The sequence below is a fragment of the Opisthorchis viverrini genome (genome assembly GCF_000715545.1).
Source record: "Opisthorchis viverrini unplaced genomic scaffold opera_v5_33, whole genome shotgun sequence".
NCBI classification, from domain to species: Eukaryota; Metazoa; Platyhelminthes; class Trematoda; order Opisthorchiida; family Opisthorchiidae; genus Opisthorchis; species Opisthorchis viverrini.
Genome location: NW_008751689.1, coordinates 354,973 through 381,700, shown reverse-complemented (window position 1 = coordinate 381,700; position 26,728 = coordinate 354,973). Strand labels below are relative to the sequence as shown.

Genomic DNA, 26,728 nt, shown 5'->3' with positions numbered 1-26,728 from the left:
CAGCTCCGTAGGAAATCTAAAAGGAAGTGGTTAGATTCGACAGATACACTCATTTTCGTACAATAAACGAGCTGTTCATCTGGATTTCAGGTGAGTTTCCGCACCAACTTGGCATTCAAGTGACTGTATTTCGTGCGATTCGGGTTCAAACAGAACATAAGGTTGATGGAAACTGTGGGACTGCGCCTATCTGACGAGCACCAAGAAGGGCAAAACCAGTCACGGGCTGTCAAATGGTTTTCAGCCACCTTATGAGTGGTTTCCTTTTTCGATATAAAACAAAAATGGACAAGTTTTGTTTTGGGGAAATGCATTCTCACGAATGTTGTGAAAACTAACGAGAAATGTACCAGACGTCATTAGGTATGGAAAAAGTACCAGATTTGTGCATCAAATCAAAATCAATTATCTGATCAACTCATGCATATCCTGTACCCCATAGGCGAATAAAGACGTACTTGAACCTGTTCTAGTCATGCGCGAATTCATTGTAGAGTCAAGGATGCGTTGAGTGTAACTGATCGCCTGTTCTGATAAAACATTCTTATGATGAGTTTACATACCAGAACAATGAGACCAAACTACCCTCATGTTTTTTGTAAGTATAAAGATATGGTGTAGAATTTCTGACTTGTGTATCTAAACGGTTCAAGCTACCTAATACAGATGCAAGGTTTGAACGTATTTACTATTCCATCTTTCAAAGGGGGAGAAAGGTGAGCGCGGCAGCGATGGGCCGCGTGGAATGAAAGGTGAACCAGGTCCTGTGGAATTTGTGAATGCAACTGTTCCAGAAGCTCCTCGTGGTGAGATTGGAATGCCCGGTCGAATGGGAATTCTTGGAGAGGCGGGTCCAAAAGGTTATCCCGGTCCCAAGGGAGTACCTGGCCCGAAAGGATTCAGAGTGAGTGAGAATACGGATATTCAACCATCCATAGGGTACTATCATTAATATTTGTGAATTCTCTTTTTTAATTCTGTAGTTCACCGAAAGACTGACTAATTTGCGTACTTCAATCACATCATAGGGTGAACCTGGTCCAGCTGGTCTGCCCGGTTTCCACGGTACTCCTGGTAAACCTGGGCAGCGAGGAGAACCCGGAATACCAGGCCGTGTATTCGATGCTCGCAAGGGATCACCTGGCCTACCTGGGCGTGATGGACCCAAAGGTGCAAAAGGCGAACCTGGAGAAGATGGTAAGCTGTAGGTATAGTTGGTAGCAAGTAAGCGAAGTTTTAATCAGTCGAGAGCACTCATTACGGCAGGTGGCCTCAGGTTGTGAACGCGTGTGGGTATGAGAGGTGCTACGTTGTGAGGAGTCGATTCTACCGGAAATACTGATCCTTGGGTTGTTTACTTCTGGCAGTTGCAGGCGGATTAGTAGGAATCAAACATCAGTCAAACACGGTTAATGTGGGGTGATAGGAGTAAGGCAGGTTGTAATAGGGAAGTAGACGCATACAAAAGCACTCCTTTTATACTGATATCGATGAATCGATATGATGAATCATGACCGATCTCCTAATTTGACTGGCCACAGTAGAGAAAAGCTCCCATACAGCTCTATCTAGTCCGATCGGAAAATGTCACACCGAAACCGGAGTTACTTCTGCGTAAACCGCTGAGGATGAATGCTTTGATTGGGGTTTTTGCTGAAATTACTTTCCAGTACTCGTGACTTTCAAACCATCAAATTCTAGGAAAAGGTGGACTCCACTTACTGGATATCTTGTTTAAACTTCGAAAACGGACATAGTGTTGAACGGAAACGGTACACCGCTTCTAATACAATTTATCATCGTATGTTGTGCGAAAAAGGTGATCAGGCCGTTCGAGAATAATTGGGTGATACTATCAGTTAGAATGAGAGTTTGTGTATACCCGACAGAGATTAGTAAGATGTGTGGCGTTTATGATTACAAAACTGTCTGTCTCAGCTTTACCCTGTGCCTTATGTGTATGAAGTGAGGAAATAACAAATGCTTCAAAGTTGCGGTTACTCCAAACTTGCAAACAGCATGGTGTCAGCTAGGAGGCACATGACACTATATATATGAGAGGCATAGCTCTCCAATGTTGTTTGTAAAAAAGTTTGAGTACCTATATGTGCAACATTAGGGGCAGAATCTGCGTACAGTTCAACTTGAATTGGAAACGAGAAAGCTTGTCTCCACAGGACTACTTCAAATGATCTAGTGTGCCGAGAATGTCTGGGGCACTCACGGCAAAAATTATGACGTTTAACCATGGATCTTCATATCTGATGATTGAATATTACTCAGATTATGCGGATGAGACCAGTCAGAGGATCAACTTCAAGTAAGTAAGTTGAGGATGACAACACTCTCACATCTGTGGATGTCTCGTTTAGCGATTGTTCCGGGTGATGTCCACTAGGTTTTCCGGATAGGCAAAAGCTACCAATGGTGTCAGCAGAGACTTCGTGTTCTCAGAAGAGTTTAACTACTCGGAATTGTGCCAATACAATAACTATACAATAACTATACATACAATCATACAATAACTATTGTGGGATGACCAGGTCACACGGAACCAGTGGGCCAGCGCGCTACAAGTTGACAACACCACTGGTCAATAACCGAACGGATGTGAGAAATCGCGCTCTAGGCAATCGATGAAGGTTCTTAACAATGTTGAATTCGGACTTCAGTTAGGCAGTCAGCAACGCGACTTCGAAAAAAGGGAAACCGATCGAATACCAGTCAGGAGAGAACAGATCTGTAGTCCAATGAAGTATACAAAGAGTTACCAACGCAGCTGCTTGTAATCCTATGGTTTTGCATGAATAGACTGAGGTTGCCCTAAAGGAAATCAAGCTTCGTTTATTAATCTCCTAGAATAAAGCATCTTTTGGGCTTATCAGATGTGACGGTGAGATATACTCACAATGAGATCTTCCTTTGTTCTGTGAATGCGCGGGGTCAGTATTCACAACCACCATTTTTATATTTATCCGTTTGCAGGTGAGCACATTTATCTGGATCAGCTCTACGAGTATGTCAAAGGCGAGCCTGGCCCAAAAGGTTATCCAGGTGAAAAAGGTCTACCAGGATTTCCTGGAGAACAGGGTAAGACCATACAGTTGTTACAGTTCTCTTTCTGTCACATGAAGATAAGCAGTGTGATATATCGGTCAACCTTAACAGATGGACAGCCAATTCATCACCTTTTACTCATATCGAAACTCGACTGAAACTACGCGCGCTGCGTTTTCATGCTTCCACGGAAAATTTAACATCTGTTCTTGCTTTTTACCCTCTGGATACCGGTAGAATACTGGTTCTTCTACCCCGCCACTTATACATGGTTTGCGGGAAAATATCACATGTTATCCGTCTTCGAAAACGCCGACTTCCTGAATGTAACGGTTTGGGACAAAAGAAACCGCGAAAAGTTCCATTCCTATTCGGAACCCTATTCCGCAAACTACTGGTGCCGCTGAACAGATGTGATTCTAGTCCACAACATTGCTTCAAAAGACGGCTGACGTGGCCCTTTTTGATTCTCCGAGATTACCTAGGTTACTGATCAATTGAATGGCAAGTGGCTGTTTTTCATGCGTAATGGCCAAAGTCGTTGGTGATTCTGAATCAACAATGTTGTTCGGAATACTGAGAGAAGGAAATTTAAACTGGTGGTTTTGATGCCAATTCAGGGGAAGATAATTACTGTATGCACTTGTGGTAGCGTTAGCTAAACCAGGATCTTGAAACGTGTCAGCGTAGGTGAACCAGAGAGTTTATTTTGAAGGCGACCGGATGGCTGACCACGGCCTTTTACTGTTTTCGTTGAGGTCTGTGCGCACTATGAGATTCAAATGGACTGTGAGCACAGGCGTTTTTAAGGTCAGTTACCGTTATAACGTTGATCATATACATTCAGTCTGGAGTTTTGCCACCCGCGCTCAAATCGTAAGCACTGGTCCATGTACGGTGGTTGTATGCAATATCCTCACGAAGCACTCGAATTCGTTCCTTAGGCACGATTGTCCTATCGTCATTCAGCCACTAATGAAACAGCGTGGTCGACTGACTGCATTACTAGAATGATTTCGTCCAACACACTTGTGGTGCCACAGATTTAGGTAACAAGACCTAGCACCTCTTTCAGTGTCATGGCATTTCATCGAGGCAGCCTTTTTTGTGAACCCTAGCTTACGGCCAATGGGGGTTTATTTAACAGTTTTTGACAGTTATTCGTGCAACTACGCCAAAACGTACGGCTGGCAACTTCCCACACTGGGATTGGTGCAGGTCAATTGTACACATGCCATGCTCAGGTGGCTAAGCTGTCTTTACAAGCCCTGCCCCAGCCATCCCACAACAGCCTCACCAGCCAAGCTTTGATCACAACAATCCGTTATCATGGGACTTTACGGGAAACTAGGCGCAGGCTTTCAAACGAAACGTGGAGCGTTTTCATGATCCAACATTACTTATAAGGCTGCTGTGTAGTCAGTATTGATTGTTGGTCTGTTCGCCGAGCTTGGCAATTGGATTGCAAACGTTTTATCACCAATCGAGGTGATATCGTCAGTGCAGGGTTGAGTGGGTTGAGTGCAGTGACGATGTCACCTCGATTGGCGATGAAACGTTTGTAATCCAACTGCCAAGCTCGGCGAACAGATCAACAACCAAGCAGCGCACCCGAGCTACCTACATTCCACAACATTGCCAAGCAGTATTGAGTCAATAAAAATACAGCGATACACTGTCTGTCGTTCCAGCTGTAAGACGAGATCTTATTCGTTCAGCACATTCAATTGAAGGTCATTATGACCGGGAGACACAGCTGATAGAGCGCCTTGCGTGTCCACTGCTGGACACCGACCTCGTCATGCCAGACAATTAGTATCCATGTTCCACACGTCCTCAAGCACAAAAAACGTTCGTCAAATGGCCCATTTCAATCCCAGCTTACCGGTCGACTTCACGGTGGTCACCTGGGAGGCTATCTGTTTGAGCTATTTCGTAGCAAAACATGCAACAGATGTTGTGTAAAATAAAACGTATCAACTGACTTTGCAGGGCATAAAAGTTAAGTCTGCTGACCCTGTGAGTAACGGTACGAGTTGAAATCAGCTACCCAAATAACTTAGATAAAGCAGTCACCGAGTTGGTGGAATCTGAGAGCTCCAATCAACTATACATCATCTCGAACGTTGTTTTTCCAAAGCTTCCTGCTTCTAGGACGTATTGGACGAGAACTCACAAAAGTGTGTGTAAGGTTAGTGTCTTCATTCCCCATCGGGTCATCACAGTGGCGGCTGTATGACTGTTGGCTCCGAGGACCGGGTTATACGAATTTCATTCCCAATAATGTATATGATAGTATCTAGCTCCGATGTAAATCTAAATAGCACAATTCGTTTAAACGTCCCAAGGAACAGCTTAGTAACTTGCATTAGACAGGCCTATTAGGGCACATAATGGGCATGCTCTGATGTACTGTAATCTGGAATTACATGTCATCTGGTCCAGTCAGGCCCCAGTTAAATCACCCAGTAAAGACAACTGGTAACATTTTTCAATGGTGCAAAGATCTGAAGCCTGCCTTTATTTACATATTGAGGTTGGGTGGACCGCGAGCACTTTTCTGCGAAAAGCGTCAGACTGATATTTGAGTGATTCAAAACAGTGGTGAGATGTGAAACTGCCAGCCCATCATTTAAGTGACACTAGATGCCTGACGTAGTTGATCGAAAGAGAAGGAAAATATACCATTCGTGAAATTACTGTCCAAATGTACTATGTCTTAGTGACGCATGTTTTTGGACCCCAAGAACTCTGACACATGCGGTCTTCACTGAACTGTTTCACCATGCATCCAAGCTGGTAAGTGTGAACCACAAGTGAGATGTTGCCATATGTGTGTATGTGTGACAACAAACTTCAATGTGATGCAGATTTTGTAGACAAAGTGCGGAAGAAGGAGGACGCTCGTTGTGCATCCCTGCGTCGATCAGTTGATCCACAGGAGTAGATGCTCTATATCTCTCCTCTGAATGTTTGGAAGTGCTATGAGAAGTCTTAGAGTTGTGAGCATGAAGCTGAATTTCTGATGACAACTGTATCGACGTTGTGCGCTACAAGTTCACTTAGTATTTTACAAAAAGTTCTGGTGAGGACGAATAGCTCATATTTATGTCGAATATTTCACGCAGTATAATATTCGAAATCGACAACACCCATTCTATGACATTCTACCCAGTACGTATCCAAATGTTGTGTCTTGATGGACGATCGTGCAACTCCGCATCGGTCTCTTGGCTTCTTGTTCCACCCACTATGGTATACCAAAAGGCACGGCAGCTCTACACAGCCCTTTATGGAGACAAAAGGAGAATCATTACATCTGTATTTATAGGGTAATCACAGCGTTCCACAAGGTCGTGCTAGGAGCACCTTGAGGGGGTGAGAGGCGTCCAGTCAAGGATGCTCGACTCAGATTGGCTGGCATTCTGACCGATCAGGGCATGCCTTCGTTTGGTCCGTGACCTGCAAGTGACACACCCGCCCAAATGATGTTTTGTTCGGTTATTAGGGACGGCTGGCCTCCGGACACCAAATTACGGTCACTGGTTTCCCAGCGAATTGAAATTCCCATCCTTTTTTCATTGATTCCAACCACATTCGTCAAGCTATCTGACAAACTATTTTTGTGAGATTTGTGAGTTTTTACACTTGAGGTTTCGTCCTGGAAGTAAAGCCAGTCTTTGCGGAAAATCTAAGTACTGCACAGCTGGGGAATCATCAGCAGTGCGCACCTCACGAGACTCGAGAGGGTTCCAAAGCCGCAACCTTCCGGCTAGTAGTTAGATCGCTTAACCAGTAGACTGCGGGGTCGGCTTTGTTGACCTAATTTTCGCATACTGACCTGTGTCTCAATGCAAATGCAATAGCTTACGCATAGTATCCAAAGTGCGGATCGAGCTAGTAAGGTATAGTATAGTAGGGTATAGTAAGGTATGTGCGTAGAGCGCAGGCTATTGACATGTGACGATTACACTAACGCAGCCTCTTCTACTCCACATAAAACCTTCGTCAGATAGATTTCCCAGTTACTCATAGGAAAGACGCTCTTCACAGATGGATTGCTTTCCATCGATGGAGGATCATTTATCTTGGCAATCTATTCCCAGCCGTTGTGGCCAGACGCACTTTGACAAAAATATCGCCTTCCGTGATATAGTTAATCAAAACTAGAATAGCTAACTACTACTTTTGGTTGCATTCACTCCTTGAAAGAAAATATCCCGAAGAACATTGAGTGCACTACTTACACTTCACATTGGTCTGTTTTAATAGCGACAGCAATTTCTTGTGCATATACTTTGTCGTTTAGTTGTGACCGCGATTTACGAAAAAGTCACTGTGATACGACTACCTAGGGTTGTGTTCAACCATCTTAAAGCCTGAACCTTGTTGGCTGGAGTGATCAACGAACCAGCCTGTTTCTGATTCCATTCTACTATTGACTAAATGTCCTGTGTTGCACCCTATAGTGAGCAAAAATGTCCGGTTGCGTTCATTACTAAGAGCGTCACTTTTATGATTTTTTCCTATAGGACGTGAAGGTGAAAAAGGTTTACCCGGCATGCTCGGAAAACAGGGTAAGCAGGGTTATCCAGGCCCAGTTGGCTTGCCAGGTCCAGATGGTGACCCAGGATATGCAGGTCCTAAGGGCGTCAAAGGCCAACCAGGGCCCACCGGAGTTATAGGTCCTAAAGGTACCCCCGGTCCTCAAGGAATGAAAGGTTTTCCTGGACCCCCAGGAGAACCAGGCGAACGTGGAACTCCAGGTCCAGCAGGAAGCTTTGGAAAAGGACCCCCAGGGCATCAGGGCGAACCAGGGATGCCAGGGCCTCCCGGTCCCAAGGGATATCCTGGACTGAAAGGTACTAAAGGTGAACGAGGCATGGATGGTATTCCAGGATTCGCAGGAAAGAAGGGTGAGACAGGTGATCGTGGCCCTCGAGGAGATCCCGGTGAGGCTGGAGATGTTTTGCAAGGTCGTAAAGGAGAAAAAGGGCAGAAGGGCCAGCCCGGTGATCCAGGCCCAGAAGGACTACGTGGTGAGAAAGGCTTGGATGTCGTGCCCGGTCTGGAGTTGAAGGGACCCAAAGGTTTGCCAGGACCCAAAGGTGTAGATGGCTTGCCTGGTCAAGAGGGTCCACGTGGAAAACTGGGCATTCCAGGTCCTCCTGGTCTACCGGGTACTCAAGGACAAATTGGCCCAAAAGGAGAACCTGGTTTACCAGGACGCATTGGTCCAAAGGGTGTGACAGGCCCTCCTGGTGACGACGGTGCGCCCGGTCCACGAGGAGACACCGGTGATCCTGGACCCGCTGGACCACCAGGTTTTAGAGGAAGCAAAGGAATACCCGGAAAGCCTGGACCAAAAGGTTCGCCCGGACAACCTGGACGCATCGGCGAGTCATTGAAGGGAGAGAAAGGATTTCCTGGAGTAAAAGGTGAGTCAGGTTTCGATCAACGAAATCAATACACCGGTTGTATTTTTCCATCCCTCTTCGGGCTCGTAGTACCATAAAAACGTACAATAAATGAAACTAAACGAGGTTTTTTTTCACGGGAGTACTGCGGGCAAGCCAGTTGCTAGGTCAGCACTAACAAAGCGGGCTGCGACTTTGGTTGCACAGTTCTGGTTGTTGTATTTTGACAGCACTATAGCACCACAACAAATCCCATGTGCTAAGGACCAACGGCACCGCAATATTCCGATCAAGACAAGTTACAGCTTCAAGTAAATGACAGGCTACAGATGAAGCTGGTGTCCATTAAGTGTGACAAGCGAGGTGGATTGTCCCAAGTTGTTGTGTGTAGTCGGGATGCGCTCTATCAGGCTATCGAAGTTGTCTGTCAGTTCCACCTTAGTGGGTGACGGGACGCATCAAGGGAAGTGAGATTGAACTTGACGTACTGGAGCAACGTATCATCGTGTCGGTTGGCCATCTAAGAATATTGGTGACAAACCACTTACGAAGAAGTTGGCAAGCATATCACGTGAGTATGCCAAATACAACGTAGTTGTATTTGGGTAGTTGACCATCTGTCTAGGTAGAACTGTGAGGAAACTTTAACTGAAGTCGGTAGGTTTCATGCAGCAGCGTATGAGTCGCCATCCCTAATCGCCTAAAGGCAGTTACGTGATCGACACCGACATTACCCACAGACCATCATTTATCTGAAACTAAATCTGGCATACACTCATTTGCATACCAACTTAGTCTTGACGGGAGACACCTGGAACCCATTTGAACCTCTCGTTTATTATGTCCTCAAATGAATGTGCTGCACCAAGCCACTTCATGTTTTAGCTGGTACGATATCCGAGATATAGCGGTGCATTATATTGACGTATTACACTACTCGTAAGGTTGCTGTCAAAGAGCTCTCAGCAATCTTATGAGTAGCGTATTACATATAAGCTTGAATGCGTTTCAAGTCACATGCAAGGCACAGAACGCTGAGATACTGCATGTGTCTATATCCATCACTATCGGAGAATGAAGACAAGGAATTTGCGGACACAAAGAGTCGCTTATATGCTTACTACTTCTCTGGTGACGAAGTATCACTGGTAAATAAATCGCGCTGCACTCTTCTGCAATATCATACAGCTACACTGAATGAGGACCTATTAAAAATGAATGAAGTAGACAGCACACGCATAGTCTGCTAGAGAGGTTGACACAGCACTGGGCGAGTTATGTTGCGCATCTCGGCGAACTGGTTATCAGTCAAATACTACTAATGGCACATATGCATAAGTGACCAGCGTTGTCTCTTAGCCGCTGTGCGATGTTTGAAACACACACTTTTGGTTTCGCTCACCGTGTTATTAATCTAGACTGTGTTACTTCAGGCTCCCAGTGTTATGTAGGCAAAACTTCACAGTTTGTAGGTATGAATTGGGCGTAACATCTACGTTTGCACACCGACCTTAACCAAACAGGAAAGTTATACACTAAGACTCACTGGATCTGAAGGTTTCTTTGTTGTTCTCTATCTGCCTCTGTCTAGCCTGGTTCTCCAGATAAGGGCTGATCTGTAGAGAGGTTGAACAAGCCCACAATTGGTTAAAGCTAAACCGCTGGTCGTGTTGTCTGTCCTTTGCAGTATCACCCAATATCGCAAATACTTAACATGTGTATCCTCGAGTGAGTAGAACAAACAGGCCAATTAAAACGGCAATAATCTCCACGTCATCGATTTTTACCCTCAAGGAATGGGTATGCAGCGATTCTCATTTCACCCTTACAAAGCTTTAACTTGATCCTAAATGCCACATGCACATGCGACTTGGTTTCATTTATGGTGATACTGTGATAAACTTCGAAAAGTGATCTTTTTTCAATATTTTTTTCAGTAGAATTTATTGGCGAACTCTGAGCTAAGAATCCTTGATACTCTCAGCATGAGTACCATGATTGTCTGAAGGCAGAATTTATCACACCTTACCACTGTTTTACGTTGCAGGAATAAAAGGTCAGCCTGGTAAACAAGGTGATCCAGGAATAATGGGTGCCAAGGGCGTTCCTGGTCCCAGAGGCTTCGGGACGAAAGGTCACAAAGGTGAAAAGGGCTTCAAGGGAGAACCAGGTATTCAGGGTCCCAAAGGTGTGGCGGGCCTAGACGGCAAGCAGGGAAGACCGGGCGATATGGGTCCACCCGGCCCAGTCGGTGAAAAAGGAGACCCTGGTTTGCCAGGTTCTGTTGGACGTCCTGGGAGAAACGGGGCAGTTGGTGAACCGGGTGAACCTGGCCCTAGAGGTCCCAAAGGACTATCCGGCCCATCTGTGAGTTGCTTGTGTTGAAGTTTCATCATCTGAAATCATCGAAAGATTGTTACACTGAATGAATTTACAACTTTGTTTGGTTAAAACAGAAACGGATGGAGTTGTATTGTGCCGTACGTTCTTGCATTTTGGGATGTTATAGAACGAGGTTGATGACGGCATTCCAGAACTGGATCTGGTCAGAGAATAAGACTAAACTTGGCCTAGCGCTTTGGTTGATTGTACCGTCTACTAAGTCATAACTATAGCAGTTTCACCCTTCACTTCGGGGGAGGGGGTGGTGGAGGTATCCAAATGCAGCCAAGGTGAGTTACACAGCATAATTTATATCTTAAGGTTGGTGGTGATCTTGTTGAAACAACAATCTCAAGAGGAGGGACTCAACTGTTCGGTCCTTCTGATTATTCTTAGAAAACTGTGATCTGATTTAAGGTATTACAATCAAGACTTCGTCTGACATACGAATCCATCTTATGTTGAAAAGCGAGCAGGTACGCTGCAACTGTATCATCCACAGTTTACGACTTTTAAGAAAGAGGCCAGTAATAATGTTAAGCAATGACGTATGGGTATCATTGCGGTTTCCAAGCACTAAAGGTTAAGATATTGTTCTGCCTCGAAAAGCTCGAAATCACTCGACCCTTCATTTTCTTACCATCGATTCCTGAGGCTGACTTGACTGTCGCTAAGCCGTGGACTTGGAATCTGATCACAAGGTATCACGAAAATATGGTTGTACTTCAAATAGCTCAGCACGTAAAAATCAGAGATACCCTCATTTGACTAGCACTTTCAGACCGTTTAGTTACCAAACCGCTTCTCACAGTAGACCAGTTTGAATCCTTGTTTAAGTCATCTTTTATGTTTCGACCCCCAGAGAATCTGACCACCAACGATTGGTCCAATTATTTAGCTGAATGGCAGTCCACCCCCCTCCGAGTAACCTGGTGCATCCAGCAACGATGACTTTCTGGACCTTTTCATCCCAAAAACTTTAATGGCTATTTTTGAATTTAGTTTGTACATGAATGTCATTTTGCTCGGCGCCCCTCCTGTTTCAGATCATCCAGTTTTACATTCGCAGAAGTTTGTGCTCCAGTACACTTTCTGTGCTTGCCTACTGCATGGGGTCCTCATTTGGTTGGGGCCAGGTTTCAACTTGGCCGTTTCGGTGTCTTCGCGAGACGGAATAAAAACTAACTTTTGATGATAAGAAGATCGTAAACTTACGCGGTGCTGTTCAGCCATTCCATTTTCTTTCCACACTCCATGGCAAGGAACGATAAGACTAGGTTTTACAATGTCTGGACTGTTGAACTCACGCAATTCATATTTGTTGATACGCATCGGGTAGAGACCCTGAGAAATACTCTGGGTAGCTAGTGCAGTAGTAATACGGACTTGTCGAAACTTAACTACTCAATGATTTGAATAATCATTCAAAAATTTACTGGCGGATTCAAAACCTACAACCTCTTTTCCATTCCTGATGTTTGACGGAGATATTCATCACGCTGAATCGGATTGACGATAGGATATTTCCATTCAATTTCTAACAACGCATTTACCAATAAAGTAAGGTATGCTGTTGTACCTTGTGGGTTTTCGAACCATAGGCTAATAAGATGGATAGCTTTCCCATGCTTAGTCTTGAGAGGAATACACAGTACTGAGACTGATAAATTCGAGCATGTATCGTTATATTGGATCCTAAATGACTAAAGAGTACCCCGGAAGTAGAACTGATTCATTTTGATGTGCTAGAGCTGTTTGCTTAGCTAGTTCTTTGGCAATACGTGATCCAAAATCATACTCTGCAACAGAGGTATCGGAGCCAGAGGATACCTTTGACAACATCCATGGTGTGTGTAGTTTGATAGTGAGCTCCGTGACAGTAGCGTCTCTACCAGAACCGATGGATGAATGCGCTGCATTCAGCCTGATCAAACGACCGCTCTTATTTTTGAACAAAAAAAGAAAGTTTTCAGCACACTGTAAACAGCAAGCAAATGCCTGAAAAGATTCTATTCCATAACTCCAGCTGTCAGGATGTTTGTGGGTTTATTTGGCACTGTTTTTTCAGACTAATCGTCATAACGCGTCGTTTCAGGAAATGTATGGATATTCCATCTGAATCGTATGATGCCAATCATGGTGTACAATTGCGATACAATCAATAAGATAGCAATTCAGATTCCCCAATAGTTTGTGCAAATAACTGAATTCCGCATTTCGCTCTTTCAATTATTTATGTAAAAGACATGCATACATCGGCCTATCTTTCCATCCTAAACGAACTGAAATGTGATGGTTCTAAGCCGACTACTGTCCACATTTCCACAGGGCGAGAAGGGTCCAAAAGGCATGCCAGGGATCACATATGCGGAACCGATTCCTGGAACGAAAGGAGCAAAGGGGGAACCGGGGTTCGTGGGACAGAAGGGTCCGAAGGGTGTTCCGGGACCGAGAGGAAATGACGGAGTCCCTGGTATACGTGGTCCATCTGGTCCAGCAGGTTTGAAGGGCATCAAAGGCTTCCCTGGTTTGAAAGGTCTGAAAGGAAGTCCGGGTCCACGTGGACCAGATGGTTCTCCAGGTTTAAAGGGCAACAGAGGACCGCCTGGTGAAAAGGGAAATCTTGGACTAGAAGGTAAGTTTTACGGGATATGTAGTAGAGTGGTTCTGGTTGACCTATGTCTCATCAGAAAGTCTGTTGTGAAGCGGAATACTATTTATTCTTCACAAGAGCAACAAAGCCTATGGATGGGTGGATGGATGCATCTCATGCACACTGCACTTTATTATATCCATTGTAAATTTATTGAGATTTAAGGGCCGATAAATCGGTTGTTTCCGTAGCCTGGGTTACAAACTGTCGCCCAACTAACTAGGTAGAAGAAAAAAGGGTTAAAGCCTTGGAGACTACGAGTACTGTTTGTCGGAGGTAGAACATCAACGTGCTTCACGATAACCGCTATTTACAATGGATTCATTGAAAAGTCTAAACCTGGATCACCGATGCTTCAGGGGAGCTTTTGATACGAATAGCTGTACATGGAACCTGGGTGGCTTCCATCAAGGCAGTTGAGGTGCTAGTCAACGGCCAGAGGTTCTTGAAGTGCAGAGAACGATTTCCAGGTATCTACTGGATGGATTTTTCAATGAGCGACAACGATGTCGGCAGCATTTTCTGTGACTGGAGTGATAGATGCCTAACAAACTACCCACACTGATTTGGTACAGGCGAATGACACCGTTCCTTCCAGTGTTTGTGCTAGATATTTTGGGCCTTGTTACCTTGTAACTCGATTTACTCTTAGCGTAAATTTCTGCCAGGATATCAACGAAAAAGTCTTTGGTACTCTATCGGTTCCTGGGGTGTACAAACAGTGCTAAAAATCTTCCAGTACTGCTTTCTGATATCAACTGATATGTTTCACGCTGAGCTATAAACACAGACTGAATACCTGTCCTTGTTTCCTGTTCAGCTAAAATGAAATATTTGTTCTCTTCGGTTTCTCAGTCGCGGAGAGGATGGAAGGTTTTTGTATTGAACTAATCATAAGGTTTTTAAAAACACCTTGACAACCTACGACCGGTTCCGCCCTTTTTGGGGCTCATCAGGTAGGCGCAGTCCCCGAGTTTCCGTCAACCTTATGTCCTACTTGAAACCAAAAATTTCTCGAAATTAGCGAATTACTATCATTTGCAAACTAATTTGGTTTTTCGAAGGACTCAACTAGAACCCAGCTGAATCTCTCGTTTGTGATGTTTTCAGGCAACTGAATGTGCTGCACCAGTCGCTACGATCTTCGACAAATCGCGATACATGAGTAGTGCATCACAAAATATATATGTATCGCGATATCTCGAATATCGTAGCGACTAAATCATAAGTCGGCCTGGTACAACACGTTCATTTGCCTGGAAACATCACAAACGAGAGATTCAGCTGGGTTCCAGGTGGGTCTCTCGCAAAACCAAATTAGTTTGCAAATGATGGAAGGTTCTTCGCGTAAGGTTCTGACTGGCTTTGGACAAATTTATTGTAGTCTCTCGCAAACCAAATTAGTTTGCAAATGATGGAAGGTTCTTCGCGTAAGGTTCTGACTGGCTTTGGACAAATTTATTGTAATTCCGTTTGGCATTCTAGCTGACAGATTTTATTAGATACATCCACTTACGATTTACGAGCACCCACGACAAACGAAATGAATGGGTGGAGGAACAAAATTCTCACATTCTGCTTATGGATAACTCATGTAGTCTACCGCGTTTAGTGTGGCCTTTCTAACCTCAGTAAATGGAACGCGTCAAACTACGAACGAGTTGCCTCAGCACAACCAACCCGATAACTATTCTTGGCTTCAACAGAAGCTTTCCGTCACACTTTTCTAATAGTAGACTGAATAAAAAAATTTTCAAACCATTTGCTCTTACAAAACGATGTATGACAACAATTTATTCTTCTGTCAAATCAGGCTTGCCTGGAGATCGTGGTGAACCAGGTGATCGAGGGCAATCCGTTCAGTCGCCTGTGGGAGAGAAGGGAGAAGCTGGACTTCCCGGTCCAATGGGACCGCAAGGAACAAAAGGAGAGGCAGGAAGACCAGGCGATCGAGGTGATACAGGACCTCAAGGTGATCCAGGAGCAGATTTACCAGGTGCACCAGGCGAGAAAGGTCTGCCTGGGCCACCAGGTCCTCCTGGAATACGCGGTCCACCAGGTCCCAAAGGACTAAAAGGCTCATTTCCCGGTCGGCCCGGGGCAACCGGACTGCCTGGTGTTGAAGGTCCCAAAGGATTTCAAGGTGAACCTGGACCAAAAGGCTACCCAGGATCAATTGGAAGGCCGGTAAGATGACTTCATTCCTCACTGCAACACTTTTACAAAGTGATCTTTGGAAGTTGTATCTTCGGTTCACTGGGAGTTGAATTCTGCCTTGACTCATATAGCCTGATAACTTATTTCGAAAGAAATCAACCTGCATTTCTTGTTAGCATTTATTTTCCCCCAAAAAATATACTCATTTAGCGTAGAATTTTGATGGTTGTTCTGATGATCTTTATGGTTCTTTCTCTGAACAGGGTATGAAAGGCATGCAAGGCGAGAAGGGCCTTCGTGGACTGGACGGAAAGCCGGGTAGACCTGGAAAACCTGGTGAAAAGGGGATGAGAGGACAACCGGGAAGACCTGGTGAAAAAGGCCGAGAAGGTCAGAAAGGTGACATGGGGCCTGTTGGGTTACCTGGACCGGAAGGTATTCCTGGAATAGGAGAATCCGGTTTGGAGGGTGAAAAAGGGTACCCAGGTCCAGCTGGCAGACCAGGTGAACCCGGAAGACCAGGAGATGAGGGTAGTCGGGGAAGGCAGGGTCCACCGGGCCCACCTGGTGATGAAGGTGAGCCAGCACCCAAGGGTCCTAAAGGTTATCCAGGGCCACAGGGTCCCAAAGGTATAGCTGGACCTCAGGGTGCTCCGGGTGATATTGGGCCAGCAGGTGAACCTGGTATAGGAGGAGTTGTGGGTGATACGCGTGGAAACACTGGACATCTTTTCACCGTGTAAGTAGCGTTTCGTTTCCCTCAACATTTGGTCGTTGATTTTAGACAAGCATGAATAGAGTGCATTTGGTGTTTTTTATTATTGTAAGGCAAACTAATGATGGCATTTCCGGTAAAATCTGTGGGTATCTGCACCAGTTTTTCTGTTAGTACAGAAAGTCAGCTCAAACCCTGGTGCGTATCTCACGGTCCTTTGGGATAAATGAAACCAGCAGCTCCCGAGTTTCCACTCCCAATAGTTCAGCTTTTTCCGCTTGAGCATCCACATGCCACATTAGTCCCCGTGCTCTCACCTTGTTATGCTTTGGCTATGTATCGAAGCGGTGATACAGCCGGATGATTTGATTGAATTCCAACGTTCCACTTGGAAGAAATCGTTTTGCGGGCTTTTCTTTCATCAGTTAAAGAGGACTATGTTGCATCTGTGCCTGAATTTGTCACCGCAAAGTAGATTAATTTCAGACTTGAACGGCGGATCAACGTGGTTGGCAAGTTGACCTTAGCAGAGACGTCTGATATCAAGGAGTCATTTTACATCGTTTGTGACGTTTTAAAATCAGCCGAACGATTTTATACAATTACAGTGAGAGTGACCGTTTACTTATCTTACGATTGACTACCATCACTATTCCTTAGGAAACCTGTTAGTCCCTCTCAGATTTAGGTATCAATCAGCCTTAATGCTCCTCTAATATGCTCACTATCCTTCACGAATATAGATACCTGTTCAGGGAAACCGACTTCCAGATTATATGTTCACCACTCCTTCAAATACCTTCTACATTGTAGGCACAGTCAATCGACCAGAATTCCTTATTGCCCATCTGGAACCCACAAACTCTGGGAAGGCTACTCATTCCTGAGCATGACCGGTTCGGATCGCGCCCACGTGAATGACCTGGCCAGTCCGGGATCCTGTTTGCAACTTTTCAACCCAATTCCGTTCATGTTTTGCGAAAAGCAAGAAAACTGTTACTACGCTCAACGCAATGACCGAAGTTACTGGTTGAGCACAGAGGAGGAGCCGATGATGTGGAATCCGTTCCCCGCAAACGAGTCACAAAGGCACATCAGTCGATGTGTTGTTTGTGAAGCCCCAAGCAAGGTAATTTTAGTCTGATGCGATCAGACGGAGAGGAACCAAAAGAACTTAAGTAAAATAATCATCCGACTGCGATAGAATCTCCAGTCTGTTATCTGAATTCTGATATCTTAATATTCAGTAACTTCAGCGCAGTTTCAGAATTAACATCCATATCACCCTCGTTTGAGCAGTCCTCTTCCTGTCCTTCCTGCGAGTTGATAACAAAGGGAGGAAGCATTGGACTCGAGTTCCGTCCTAACTACAGCTCATCAACAGCAACTATCCTTGACCGTTACAGAGTTTGAACTCTGGACATCGGGCAAACGAGGCGGGAGCACTATCACCAGAGCACGCTGGAAGAACCTGAATCATTTCATTTGAACAGGCACGTCGCTCGCTCTTAAGCGACTGGATTTCGGAATTGAAGGATGACTGACATTCGCTGAAATCCTGATGTGCGAATCTGAATGAATTAACGCTAAAGAGAAAAAATGTCGTGGGCTACATCAGCCTAATTCAGAAACATTATTAGTAAGCAGATGACAAATCCTAAGGTCCTTAAAATTTTGGCTCGGTAGAAAACACGAAAAATACACACAGAATATATTTTCAAGGACACATACATACCCACCTCTTATACTTACTAAAAATTCGTGGGTTATCAAACCTTTTGTGCCCTGGGGTAACTATTGTTACACACTGCCTGACTCTTTGAGCTAATCCACCAACGTTTGTGATCGCTCAGGAAACGTCACCAGGAATGATACTTATGGTTGTTTTGCTGTTCGTTGTGCTAAGCAACTTGGTTACAAACGTTTCAGCACCGACCGAGGTGACGTTATCAATACAGAGCGATGTCACCTTGGTTGATGATGAAACGTTTGCAACCGAATCACCCAGGTCGGTGAACAGAACAGTGACCATCCATACAACCCATATTCCTCTCGATAGCAAGCTGATACTTATGCCTGTAACGTACAGCGGTCTAACGATGGATAGCGGAACAGGAGAGTGAACACCCCAAACTGATATAATGCCATGGGTAAAGGAGAATGTCACAAGTTTCTGATAAGAGACTACGGCGAAAACAATAGACCGCTTCGAGAAGATGCCGGTTCGTTATACAGCCTCAATTAAGTCTGGGAATTACCTCACAAATGTCATCATATCCTACGAACTGCATACGCATTAGCAGTGTTTATTGTGTTTATTGTCTGATCCACATCGTCTGGTCTATGTTTGACGTTAGACACAATAGGACCTCTATCATTTTAGCGAAGGACTTGAAACTGTGGTTTCATAGGCCGGTTGCACCAAGGCGCATATCCAAAAGAAAACTGGCTTTGAGGATGATCATGGGAAATAATTTCTGAAACAACGGAGAATGAGATTTGGCACTATCATGACGAACCAGATTTAGTAATTCTCGATCAGCTTGTTTTCAAAAGAAGCAGCTTAGGGCTTTTGATTGACAAGCCCCAATTATTCTGCGCACCCTGTGATTATCTACTTTTCGACTACTTCAATGTGTGTGCCTTTATATTATCCAGATAATCGTCTGTCCACCAAATGTTTTGTATATGAAGCAGTTATGACATAAACGATGTACGACTGCACGGAGTATTTTTCACTCTCAACTTTCCTGAGAGGCTCAAGGTTGACTTCGTAAACGTCTAGTGGAGGGAGCCTCAACCAACATAAATCCTCGAAATTTCAGTGACGTTAAACTGCCTAGACGATTGGTTCAACATAGCTTCCGCTCAAATTCTTCTGTGAACCTTCTTTACAGTTGTACGCCTTCCATGCACAAACCTTGGAAATTCCCAAGTGTCCCGACGGATGGTCAACTTTATGGCCCGGTAGCAGTTTCCTCATGGTGAGTGGATGACTGTCATTTTGCTCGCAGTTATCATAGACCAGTCCTTGGACATTTTGTTCATAGTACATACCAGAGGTGAGCAATGAATGTCGTGTACAACACGCAATATTCATCTCATGTGAAATCACAGAGAGAAGGGAAATTATCTCCTTCACCTTGTGTACCTTCTTCTAACCTTCGTCCTTCACTCAGAGCCTCTTCAACAGCCTGACAGAGTAACATAGCATTATTCAATTCAGTTCGAATGAATTCCTCAACTATCCACAGCTGTTGCATACCTTGAGTGGTATGTATGCATATAACGGTGGTTTAACTCGACCTGCCTCAGGTTGGTGCGACACAGCGAAGACCATCGTATGAAGGAGATGTGTGACGGAAAAGTGGCTTCTTTTAGAATGACTGGATAAACATCATTAGTTTCCGTTTGTATCGTGGAGGTGTGATGTGTTACATCAAAATCGGACAGCATGTGTTTACCCAGCAATTATGTCAATACAAGTCTGGAATGGCACCCATATGTCGCGGATTATTGCAGGGCGGTAGCGGTGCCATGGACCGTTCAAACAACTATTTTATCAGCAAATCTGGGTGAATTACAAAACTCTGTTTGTTGATCAAGGACTCAGCGATATTGGTACCTGTGTTAGACACAGGACATACAACAGACCTGGAGAAGGTGGAAGTTCTGATACGGGGAGTGGGATTCACACCACAGCGGCTGATAGCCGAGGCGGTGGGAATTACTAAGCATCACAGCGTGAACAGAATTGAGGGTGTGGAACTGGCGGGCGTATGGAAGGCGGTCTTAGATAAGCCGAGTTGACACGTGACTGTGTGGTTGCCAGTGTGCGTAGAATCACTAACAAAACAGGGGATGGAAATCCCAACCTTACCAAAGGTCACAGGATCCCTCTTCCTTACACAACTATCGTAGCAGTAGCTCATCCACACAGACGGACAATAAGTGCAAACGACGTTCAAGAGGGATCATCACGTGAACCAGAAGTACTAGTACCTGAGCTGAATTCAAATCCATTTACGTCTCCTCACTTGGTGACCCTCCCTAACTCACAAAATTCCTTGGCCGACACCTAACACAGTTTTAGCTTGACTTAGCTGACTGGTTCTCCTTCCGCCTTAGATCTCGAACAATCTCGTAACCTAATCACATGCCCTGACGAAGCTTTTATATCAGAAGCGAAACGTCACCCAGATCGTTACCAAATTTCTCTGAAAATGGCACTTCTTAGTTCTCAGAGAAATTTCCCATCCGTCCCGAGGTGTAGGCGCCTCGGAATGATTGTAGTAAGCAATAAGTTCTTTCCCTTAACAACTTTATTCTTCTCTTCACAATAAGGCTTTCAAATGAATCATGATTGTACGGCAGCGAAGCATCGGTATTGAACACGAATGTCATGCTGTCGATGATGAATTCGATTAACCATCTCATTCCAAACATTGTTGAGGCGCATTCAATTACACTGTCTATCCGCGTTGTTAGAACACTATCAGCTGTAGGGAAGAATTTCACCGAATTCTCCTATGGCTTCACACCACCACATCGTCATCTGCAGCAGAGGAGAGCTGACCCTTTAAGAAAGTATATTTGAAAACTGATTCATAACAGCTTCCCAGGTCATGGGCCGTTCATTCCCTCTCGACAAAACCGAATTGCTTCTCTCTCATTTTCATATCCAGTTATTCACAACTGTGCACATGTGCCATGTTATCCCAATGGGATACCACTCTACGTTCGGAAATGAGATGCTCGAAATCCCCACCATTATCGTTCAAATGTTTTTCTTCCATTCTCAGAACACCGGGTACGGAGCACAAGGCGGGGGGCAACAGCTCGCATCTCCTGGAAGCTGTATTCCACAATTCCGCCCGCACATGTTTATCGAGTGTACCGCTAAGGGATTGTGTGGGTTCTTTGAAGAACATAAAAACTTTTGGCTCCGAGTGATGCCAAGTTCAATGGACGAACACATGTTCGGCATGGTGATGGGACAGGTGATAAAGGTGAGAAGTGGTCCGGATTCGGTCAGCAAATGTATCGTTTGCATGCGGACGCAACCCATGACAACATCGTTCTACATCTACTAGAAATGAACCGAAAGAACGGATCCCATTCTATCCTGAAAGTTGTTTGCGGCCGGGAATGCCTTCAGTAATGCTTGTGTATACACTCTATTGAGTTTCAGTTCAGATTTTATGCTTTTTGTTCCGAAGATAGGTGTTATAGGGCTTCTTTTCTCTCTCTCTCCACATTTTGTTGTATTTTTGTTTTTTAAATTTAATGTTGCAAACTGTTAGACATATTCACTTGTCTAGTCGAAGCTGATTCGGATGACAGAGTGGAATCTTGATGCATTAAAAGCTTTCTTAAACCCTTTGTTTGTTTGGTACTTTTTTCCAGAGAAAGTGTACCCTGTTCATACTCCTGCGGTATTTTATCTGTAACAAACCAGATTATGTTAAAACACGCACATATATTCTCCTATTTCCTCCGAGCGATTATCTCCGGACAACTTACAAACAACCGTCACATGTTCGTACCAAACTCTACCGCAGATTCGACCGAAAAAGGGGCTTGAAAGTGTGAGAACCGCCTTACGTTTTGTCCACTTCTATTTCTTATTTAGCATGTTTAACTTGATACAGGAAAGCACTCATATATCGTCTTTTTCGTGGATGTGGGACTGAGGAACTATGAACGCCTAGTGGCCCACTATTTGGAATCCTGGAGCCCTCACTTCTGGTGGCTTTGACATTTTTTTTGCAACGACAAGGAATTGCACACGTTTGGTTGCCAGATGTGGTACAAATACATCATTCCGAAAAGCTGTTTGCAATCACTGACAACCGCACTTCAGAATGATGCAGAGCATGCATTACGAAGGAATTATCGACCTGTAAAAGTACGACATCTGCATTTCAACTTCGGGAGTAGAGAGCTAATAGAGTTGCTTCCACCAAAGTCCACTTCCATAAAGTACGATTTGATGGATGCTATGGGAAGATAAAGAAGAATCAGTGAATGGTGAAACAACATTCTTGACCAGTGCAAATAACAGCACTTAATTTGAGTCAAGGCTGAGTGAAATCCCATTAAGCTCTTCCAGAATTATCATTAAGACGGTACTCGAAAGACATAAGCATGGTGACAGATCCTGTTAATCGAACACGACATCCGTATGTTTCGATTCAAGTAATTTATGGTGTTAGCAAGTTGAACGGTTGGTTGTGGCTAGTGGCTGGACTGCAGGCCACAAAGATCACTAACAGTAAATCTTGTGGCTATTCTCATGGAAACATTTGCCACGGAACACCGTCTTATAGTTTTGCAAACGGCTTCCAACGACCTGGATTCTCAGGCCAGAAATCGGTCACCTTGGTATAACCAACCATTATTTTGGGGTCGTCGGGTGATGTGGGGTTACCTACTACCAGCAGCCAAACAGGGTAAAATCCCATCAGTAGTTGTGACAGATAGGACTGCCCGAAGTGAGTTTGCCATTCGGCGGACCAAAAGCCCGGTAGGTGCACTGACCCAAGCTTGTTTAATCCATTTCAGACAATCGAAAATTACCTTTACATTTATCCTGTTGAAGGATAAAGCGATGACCATGTGTCTCTGCAGTTGTTCGGACATTCAAACCGAACACAATCCTAGTCTTTGCAGTTCGGTACAACTTGTACCTTAATAGTATTGTAACCTCACTAGCTGAGAGCATTCTGGCTCTTTGCGTGCGCCTTTGCATGGCGGCTTAAAAATTCTGGTTTCCCTTGAAAACTGATCTGTCTCTATTTTGACGATAGCATAGACTTTCGCAGCTGTTGCTCGTGACTTTGAACCCAGTATAATTTTTGCCCCAAAATGATTATCATACTAACATGTTTTCTTGCATTATCTCTGGCAGGTTGTCGGCCTTTTTATTGCCAATTCTATTATTGAACAGTTTTGCGAGCCACGGTTATCATCGTACAAATGAAAAGACACCACGGAAGTGCATCGTGCGTGAATAAGATAGGCTCTTCGATAATGCAAAGACTGTTCTTGAAGGTGGGCTCACGATTCGGGTTCAAGTAGAGGGGTAAAGTTGACGGGAACTCGGGTACTGCGCCAGTGTGGTGAGCCTAAAGAAGAGCGAGACCGGTTGTGGGCTGTCGAAGAGTTTGCAGAAATCTTACGGAGTAGTGCTTCTTTAGGAAAATATATCGAGACATCTTGAGCGTGTGTCACGCTACCTGACTGGGAAGTCCTAACCGGCGGGTCAGTCGATCGTCACAAGCAGAACAGTTGCTGGGTCGTTGTTCGATGAGTCGGGCACACTAATCACATCGCTCAATTGTGAACTTGTTCGTCTGTTCAGACATGAAAATTCAGATGCGTTGGTGGAGTAGTGGTTACACGCTCGCCTCGCATGCCAGATGTCCCGGGCTCAAATCCCGGCACGGCCATTGGATATGCACTAATGGTGAGCTCTAATAAGAGCAAAACTCGAGTCCAATGCTTCCCTTTGGTGTGGACTCACCGGAATACTATTCCACTACAGGAGGACGACCGTTCAAATGAGAGTGGTGTGACTATGAACAAAAATATATATCAAATAGCACACCAACTGAAACACGAGGTGATTTTCGTGCAAAACATTCAGTTGAAGAATACGATGTACGACAGATTAATCTGCGTCCCATCAAAACTAACTCGGTATACAAATGAGTGTTTCGCAATATATTACACAGATCAACTGTATCAGTAGAAAGACAGTTCGTTGATCGGTTCTGCGTCTCCATCAATGGTCGACCTAATTACTAACTTACTCCTCACCTGGCCTGATGAAGCTTTTGCATCAAAAGCGAAACGCTGCCCAACCATAAATCTACCAATTGTTTACTGAACCCTTCTGAAACGTCTCAGGAGTTGGTAAACAATCGGCAGTTTTTAACTGGACAACGTTTCGCTTCTGACACAAAACTACCGATTGTTTACCAAGCCCTTTTGAAACGATGACTTCTTAATCGATTCGAAACTTTTCCCAAGTGATGGAGGCTACATTAGCTTTATTCCGGACCGAAATCGTCAACCAATTAACATACGCTTCATTCGGAAATTCCTTCAAGCCCTCAGCTAAGTACGACCGATTGTTAAGCCCTTTTGAAACGATGACTTCTTAATCGATTCGAAACTTTTCCCAAGTGATGGAGGCTACATTAGCTTTATTCCGGACCGAAATCGTCAACCAATTAACATACGCTTCATTCGGAAATTCCTTCAAGCCCTCAGCTAAGTACGTAATTATAGTTATGAGCTAGAGTTGCAAGTCCTGTTGGTCAGTTTAACGTACCACAATTCCCCAGTGTGCATCACCTTCTGCTAGGAAATGAGCGTAACGCACAAACTACCCCTGCTGACCGCGCAAACTGTGTGCACGAGCGTGTAAACGCTTCATAAAATCATCGTAGAACAGAATGTTTTGTAACTTATATCCCTCCGCAAAATGACCAAACGTGTTATTCGGGTTGGAGTGCTCCTGTTCACTAACAGGTTGGCTCTCAAAACGAATGGCTTATTCGCTCAGGAATTGTGACTGCTGACGGACCACTGACAAACCTGTCGATCGACCATTCGTGCGGATTCGTCGTTGATCGGCCAAATTGTTTGACTCGCTTGCCTGGGTAGTACGGCCTTTTGTGCTCGTCTTATTCTTTATGAAGTTGAGATTCACATTTGCCTCTCGACCATCCAACCTGTTTACACTAGAACTCTTATAGCATATTATTTTGCATTCCACCAACTTGACGCGCGCACGCACACGGTGGGATGGTATCCGCTTCCAGATATACCTTTCAACTCGATCCCCGTGTAGAATAGATGAGACCATATGCGGTTTGCGTTGTACCGCATATGCAGCCAACCTCGTGAGTGAGACTACCGTGTGAACAGGAGAGAGCAGACTGTCCAGCTGACCGATTCGAGTGTGAACAACTGAAAGGTTGAGGCCGAGTGTACACGCAAGCTGGTCTGGTAGCCCACACATCGCTCATACGATGCACCGAAATACACATATAATTGAATGGTACTGGTAATTATTTAGCTTGGTGTGCACAGCAATGGTTACAGGGAGTCAACTCGAGCATCGTTTAACATTCCAGGACGCCCAGATTTTCGTGGAAGGCCATTTGCACACACATAATAGGACTAAGCTAAATAGAATGCGCTACAATGCATTCAAAACGAATTTGAGGGAGCACCGTAAACAAGTGGACAATTCGACTGCTCAAGCCAGAGATTTCCAGTGGTGAAACACTTCAGGTTCCCATGGGCGGTGGTACTTTCCCGGATGACAGCGAGAGCTGTCTGTCACTCATGGTACATGCGCATACCACCCAATTTGGTGTTGAGCAGAGTCATCTATGCACTGAAGTGTGAACGAAAGGTGGATCCATACCTCAGGCGTATACCGAATGGGTGTCCCGATACATGTGCGGGCATCGGGGATTCCGAGAAGGGCTGCGAGACGTTGAGAGCAAACGAATATTTTTACCCCCGTGACAGATTAGTCCCAATTCTAGAGGTGGTAATATTGTTGTTGAGGTATGTTAAAGTTGGTTTCAGTAGACTTCATTATTACTTACGTACCTATTAAAAGTATTGCTGGACGATTTATTAAACTTTTTAGAGACCCTAGTGTATTTTATCGCTGGTCGATATAACGATCTCACATTTTGGTTGCTTACGTGTAATTGTTTATTTAGCGTTACCAGTCGATTCTCTTGCGTGACCATTTCATTCATGGCGTGGGAGATTCGTATCTAAGGAACTATACCCTAATCCCCAAGTACTACCACTCTGAATACCTCGTTGATGCAGTATACCCTCCCAACAATGACCTATTAGTGTAATTCACGCATCAAGTTGCAAATATTCTGACATCAATTAGCTGCTTGTCCTTGATAAGCGATGACGGTTTCAGGAGCTTGGAGAGGACACACCTCACCTTTGGTTGATTTATTGAAACTTATTCCACTGTCTACGTTCCTTGACATGTCGAAGGTCACTTTGTTTTTTGGACTTTTTTTAGCGTTACGATCTACCTAATAGAGGCTAGCTTGGAGAAGGGACTAGTTTCGGTCGGTGAGTTCAGGTGACCTCCCAGAATGTGAGATCCCACTTGACAGAACACCACTGCCATCACTAATGCGGTGGCGCAATGCGGCACGTGAGACGGAATTACAAGAGCTCCAGCAAGCATTTCATCTGAGAAGGGGATATATTGATCGATCCTTCTTATTACATCATTGACCAACAGTACTTTAGCCAGAAACGAATATTCCTAAGATTGTCGGTATGCTG

At 44.6% G+C, this 26,728-nt stretch overlaps 2 protein-coding genes across 2 annotated transcripts in view; one reads left to right on the top strand and one right to left on the bottom strand.

The window, feature by feature from the left end:
- T265_02610 (hypothetical protein) overlaps positions 1–22,214 on the top strand; it is a gene marked incomplete at both ends in the record, with an annotated part of 47,667 nt that extends 25,453 nt beyond the window's left edge. Inside the window, 11 exons of the mRNA XM_009166908.1 lie at positions 707–904; positions 1,029–1,197; positions 2,986–3,090; positions 7,590–8,495; positions 10,522–10,841; positions 13,185–13,491; positions 15,323–15,696; positions 15,930–16,405; positions 17,195–17,510; positions 19,279–19,365; positions 21,184–22,214. Coding sequence (XP_009165172.1) covers positions 707–904; positions 1,029–1,197; positions 2,986–3,090; positions 7,590–8,495; positions 10,522–10,841; positions 13,185–13,491; positions 15,323–15,696; positions 15,930–16,405; positions 17,195–17,510; positions 19,279–19,365; positions 21,184–21,474 — 3,549 coding nt within the window. The remainder of the gene's footprint in view (positions 1–706; positions 905–1,028; positions 1,198–2,985; positions 3,091–7,589; positions 8,496–10,521; positions 10,842–13,184; positions 13,492–15,322; positions 15,697–15,929; positions 16,406–17,194; positions 17,511–19,278; positions 19,366–21,183) is intronic.
- Positions 20,615–23,023, bottom strand: T265_02609 (hypothetical protein; the record flags this gene model as incomplete). Its single annotated transcript, XM_009166907.1, has 3 exons — positions 20,615–20,908; positions 21,695–21,825; positions 22,816–23,023. The coding sequence occupies 3 exons, from the start codon at positions 23,021–23,023 to the stop codon at positions 20,615–20,617; spliced, it is 633 nt and encodes a 210-aa protein (XP_009165171.1).
- Positions 23,024–26,728: the final 3,705 nt, after the last annotated feature.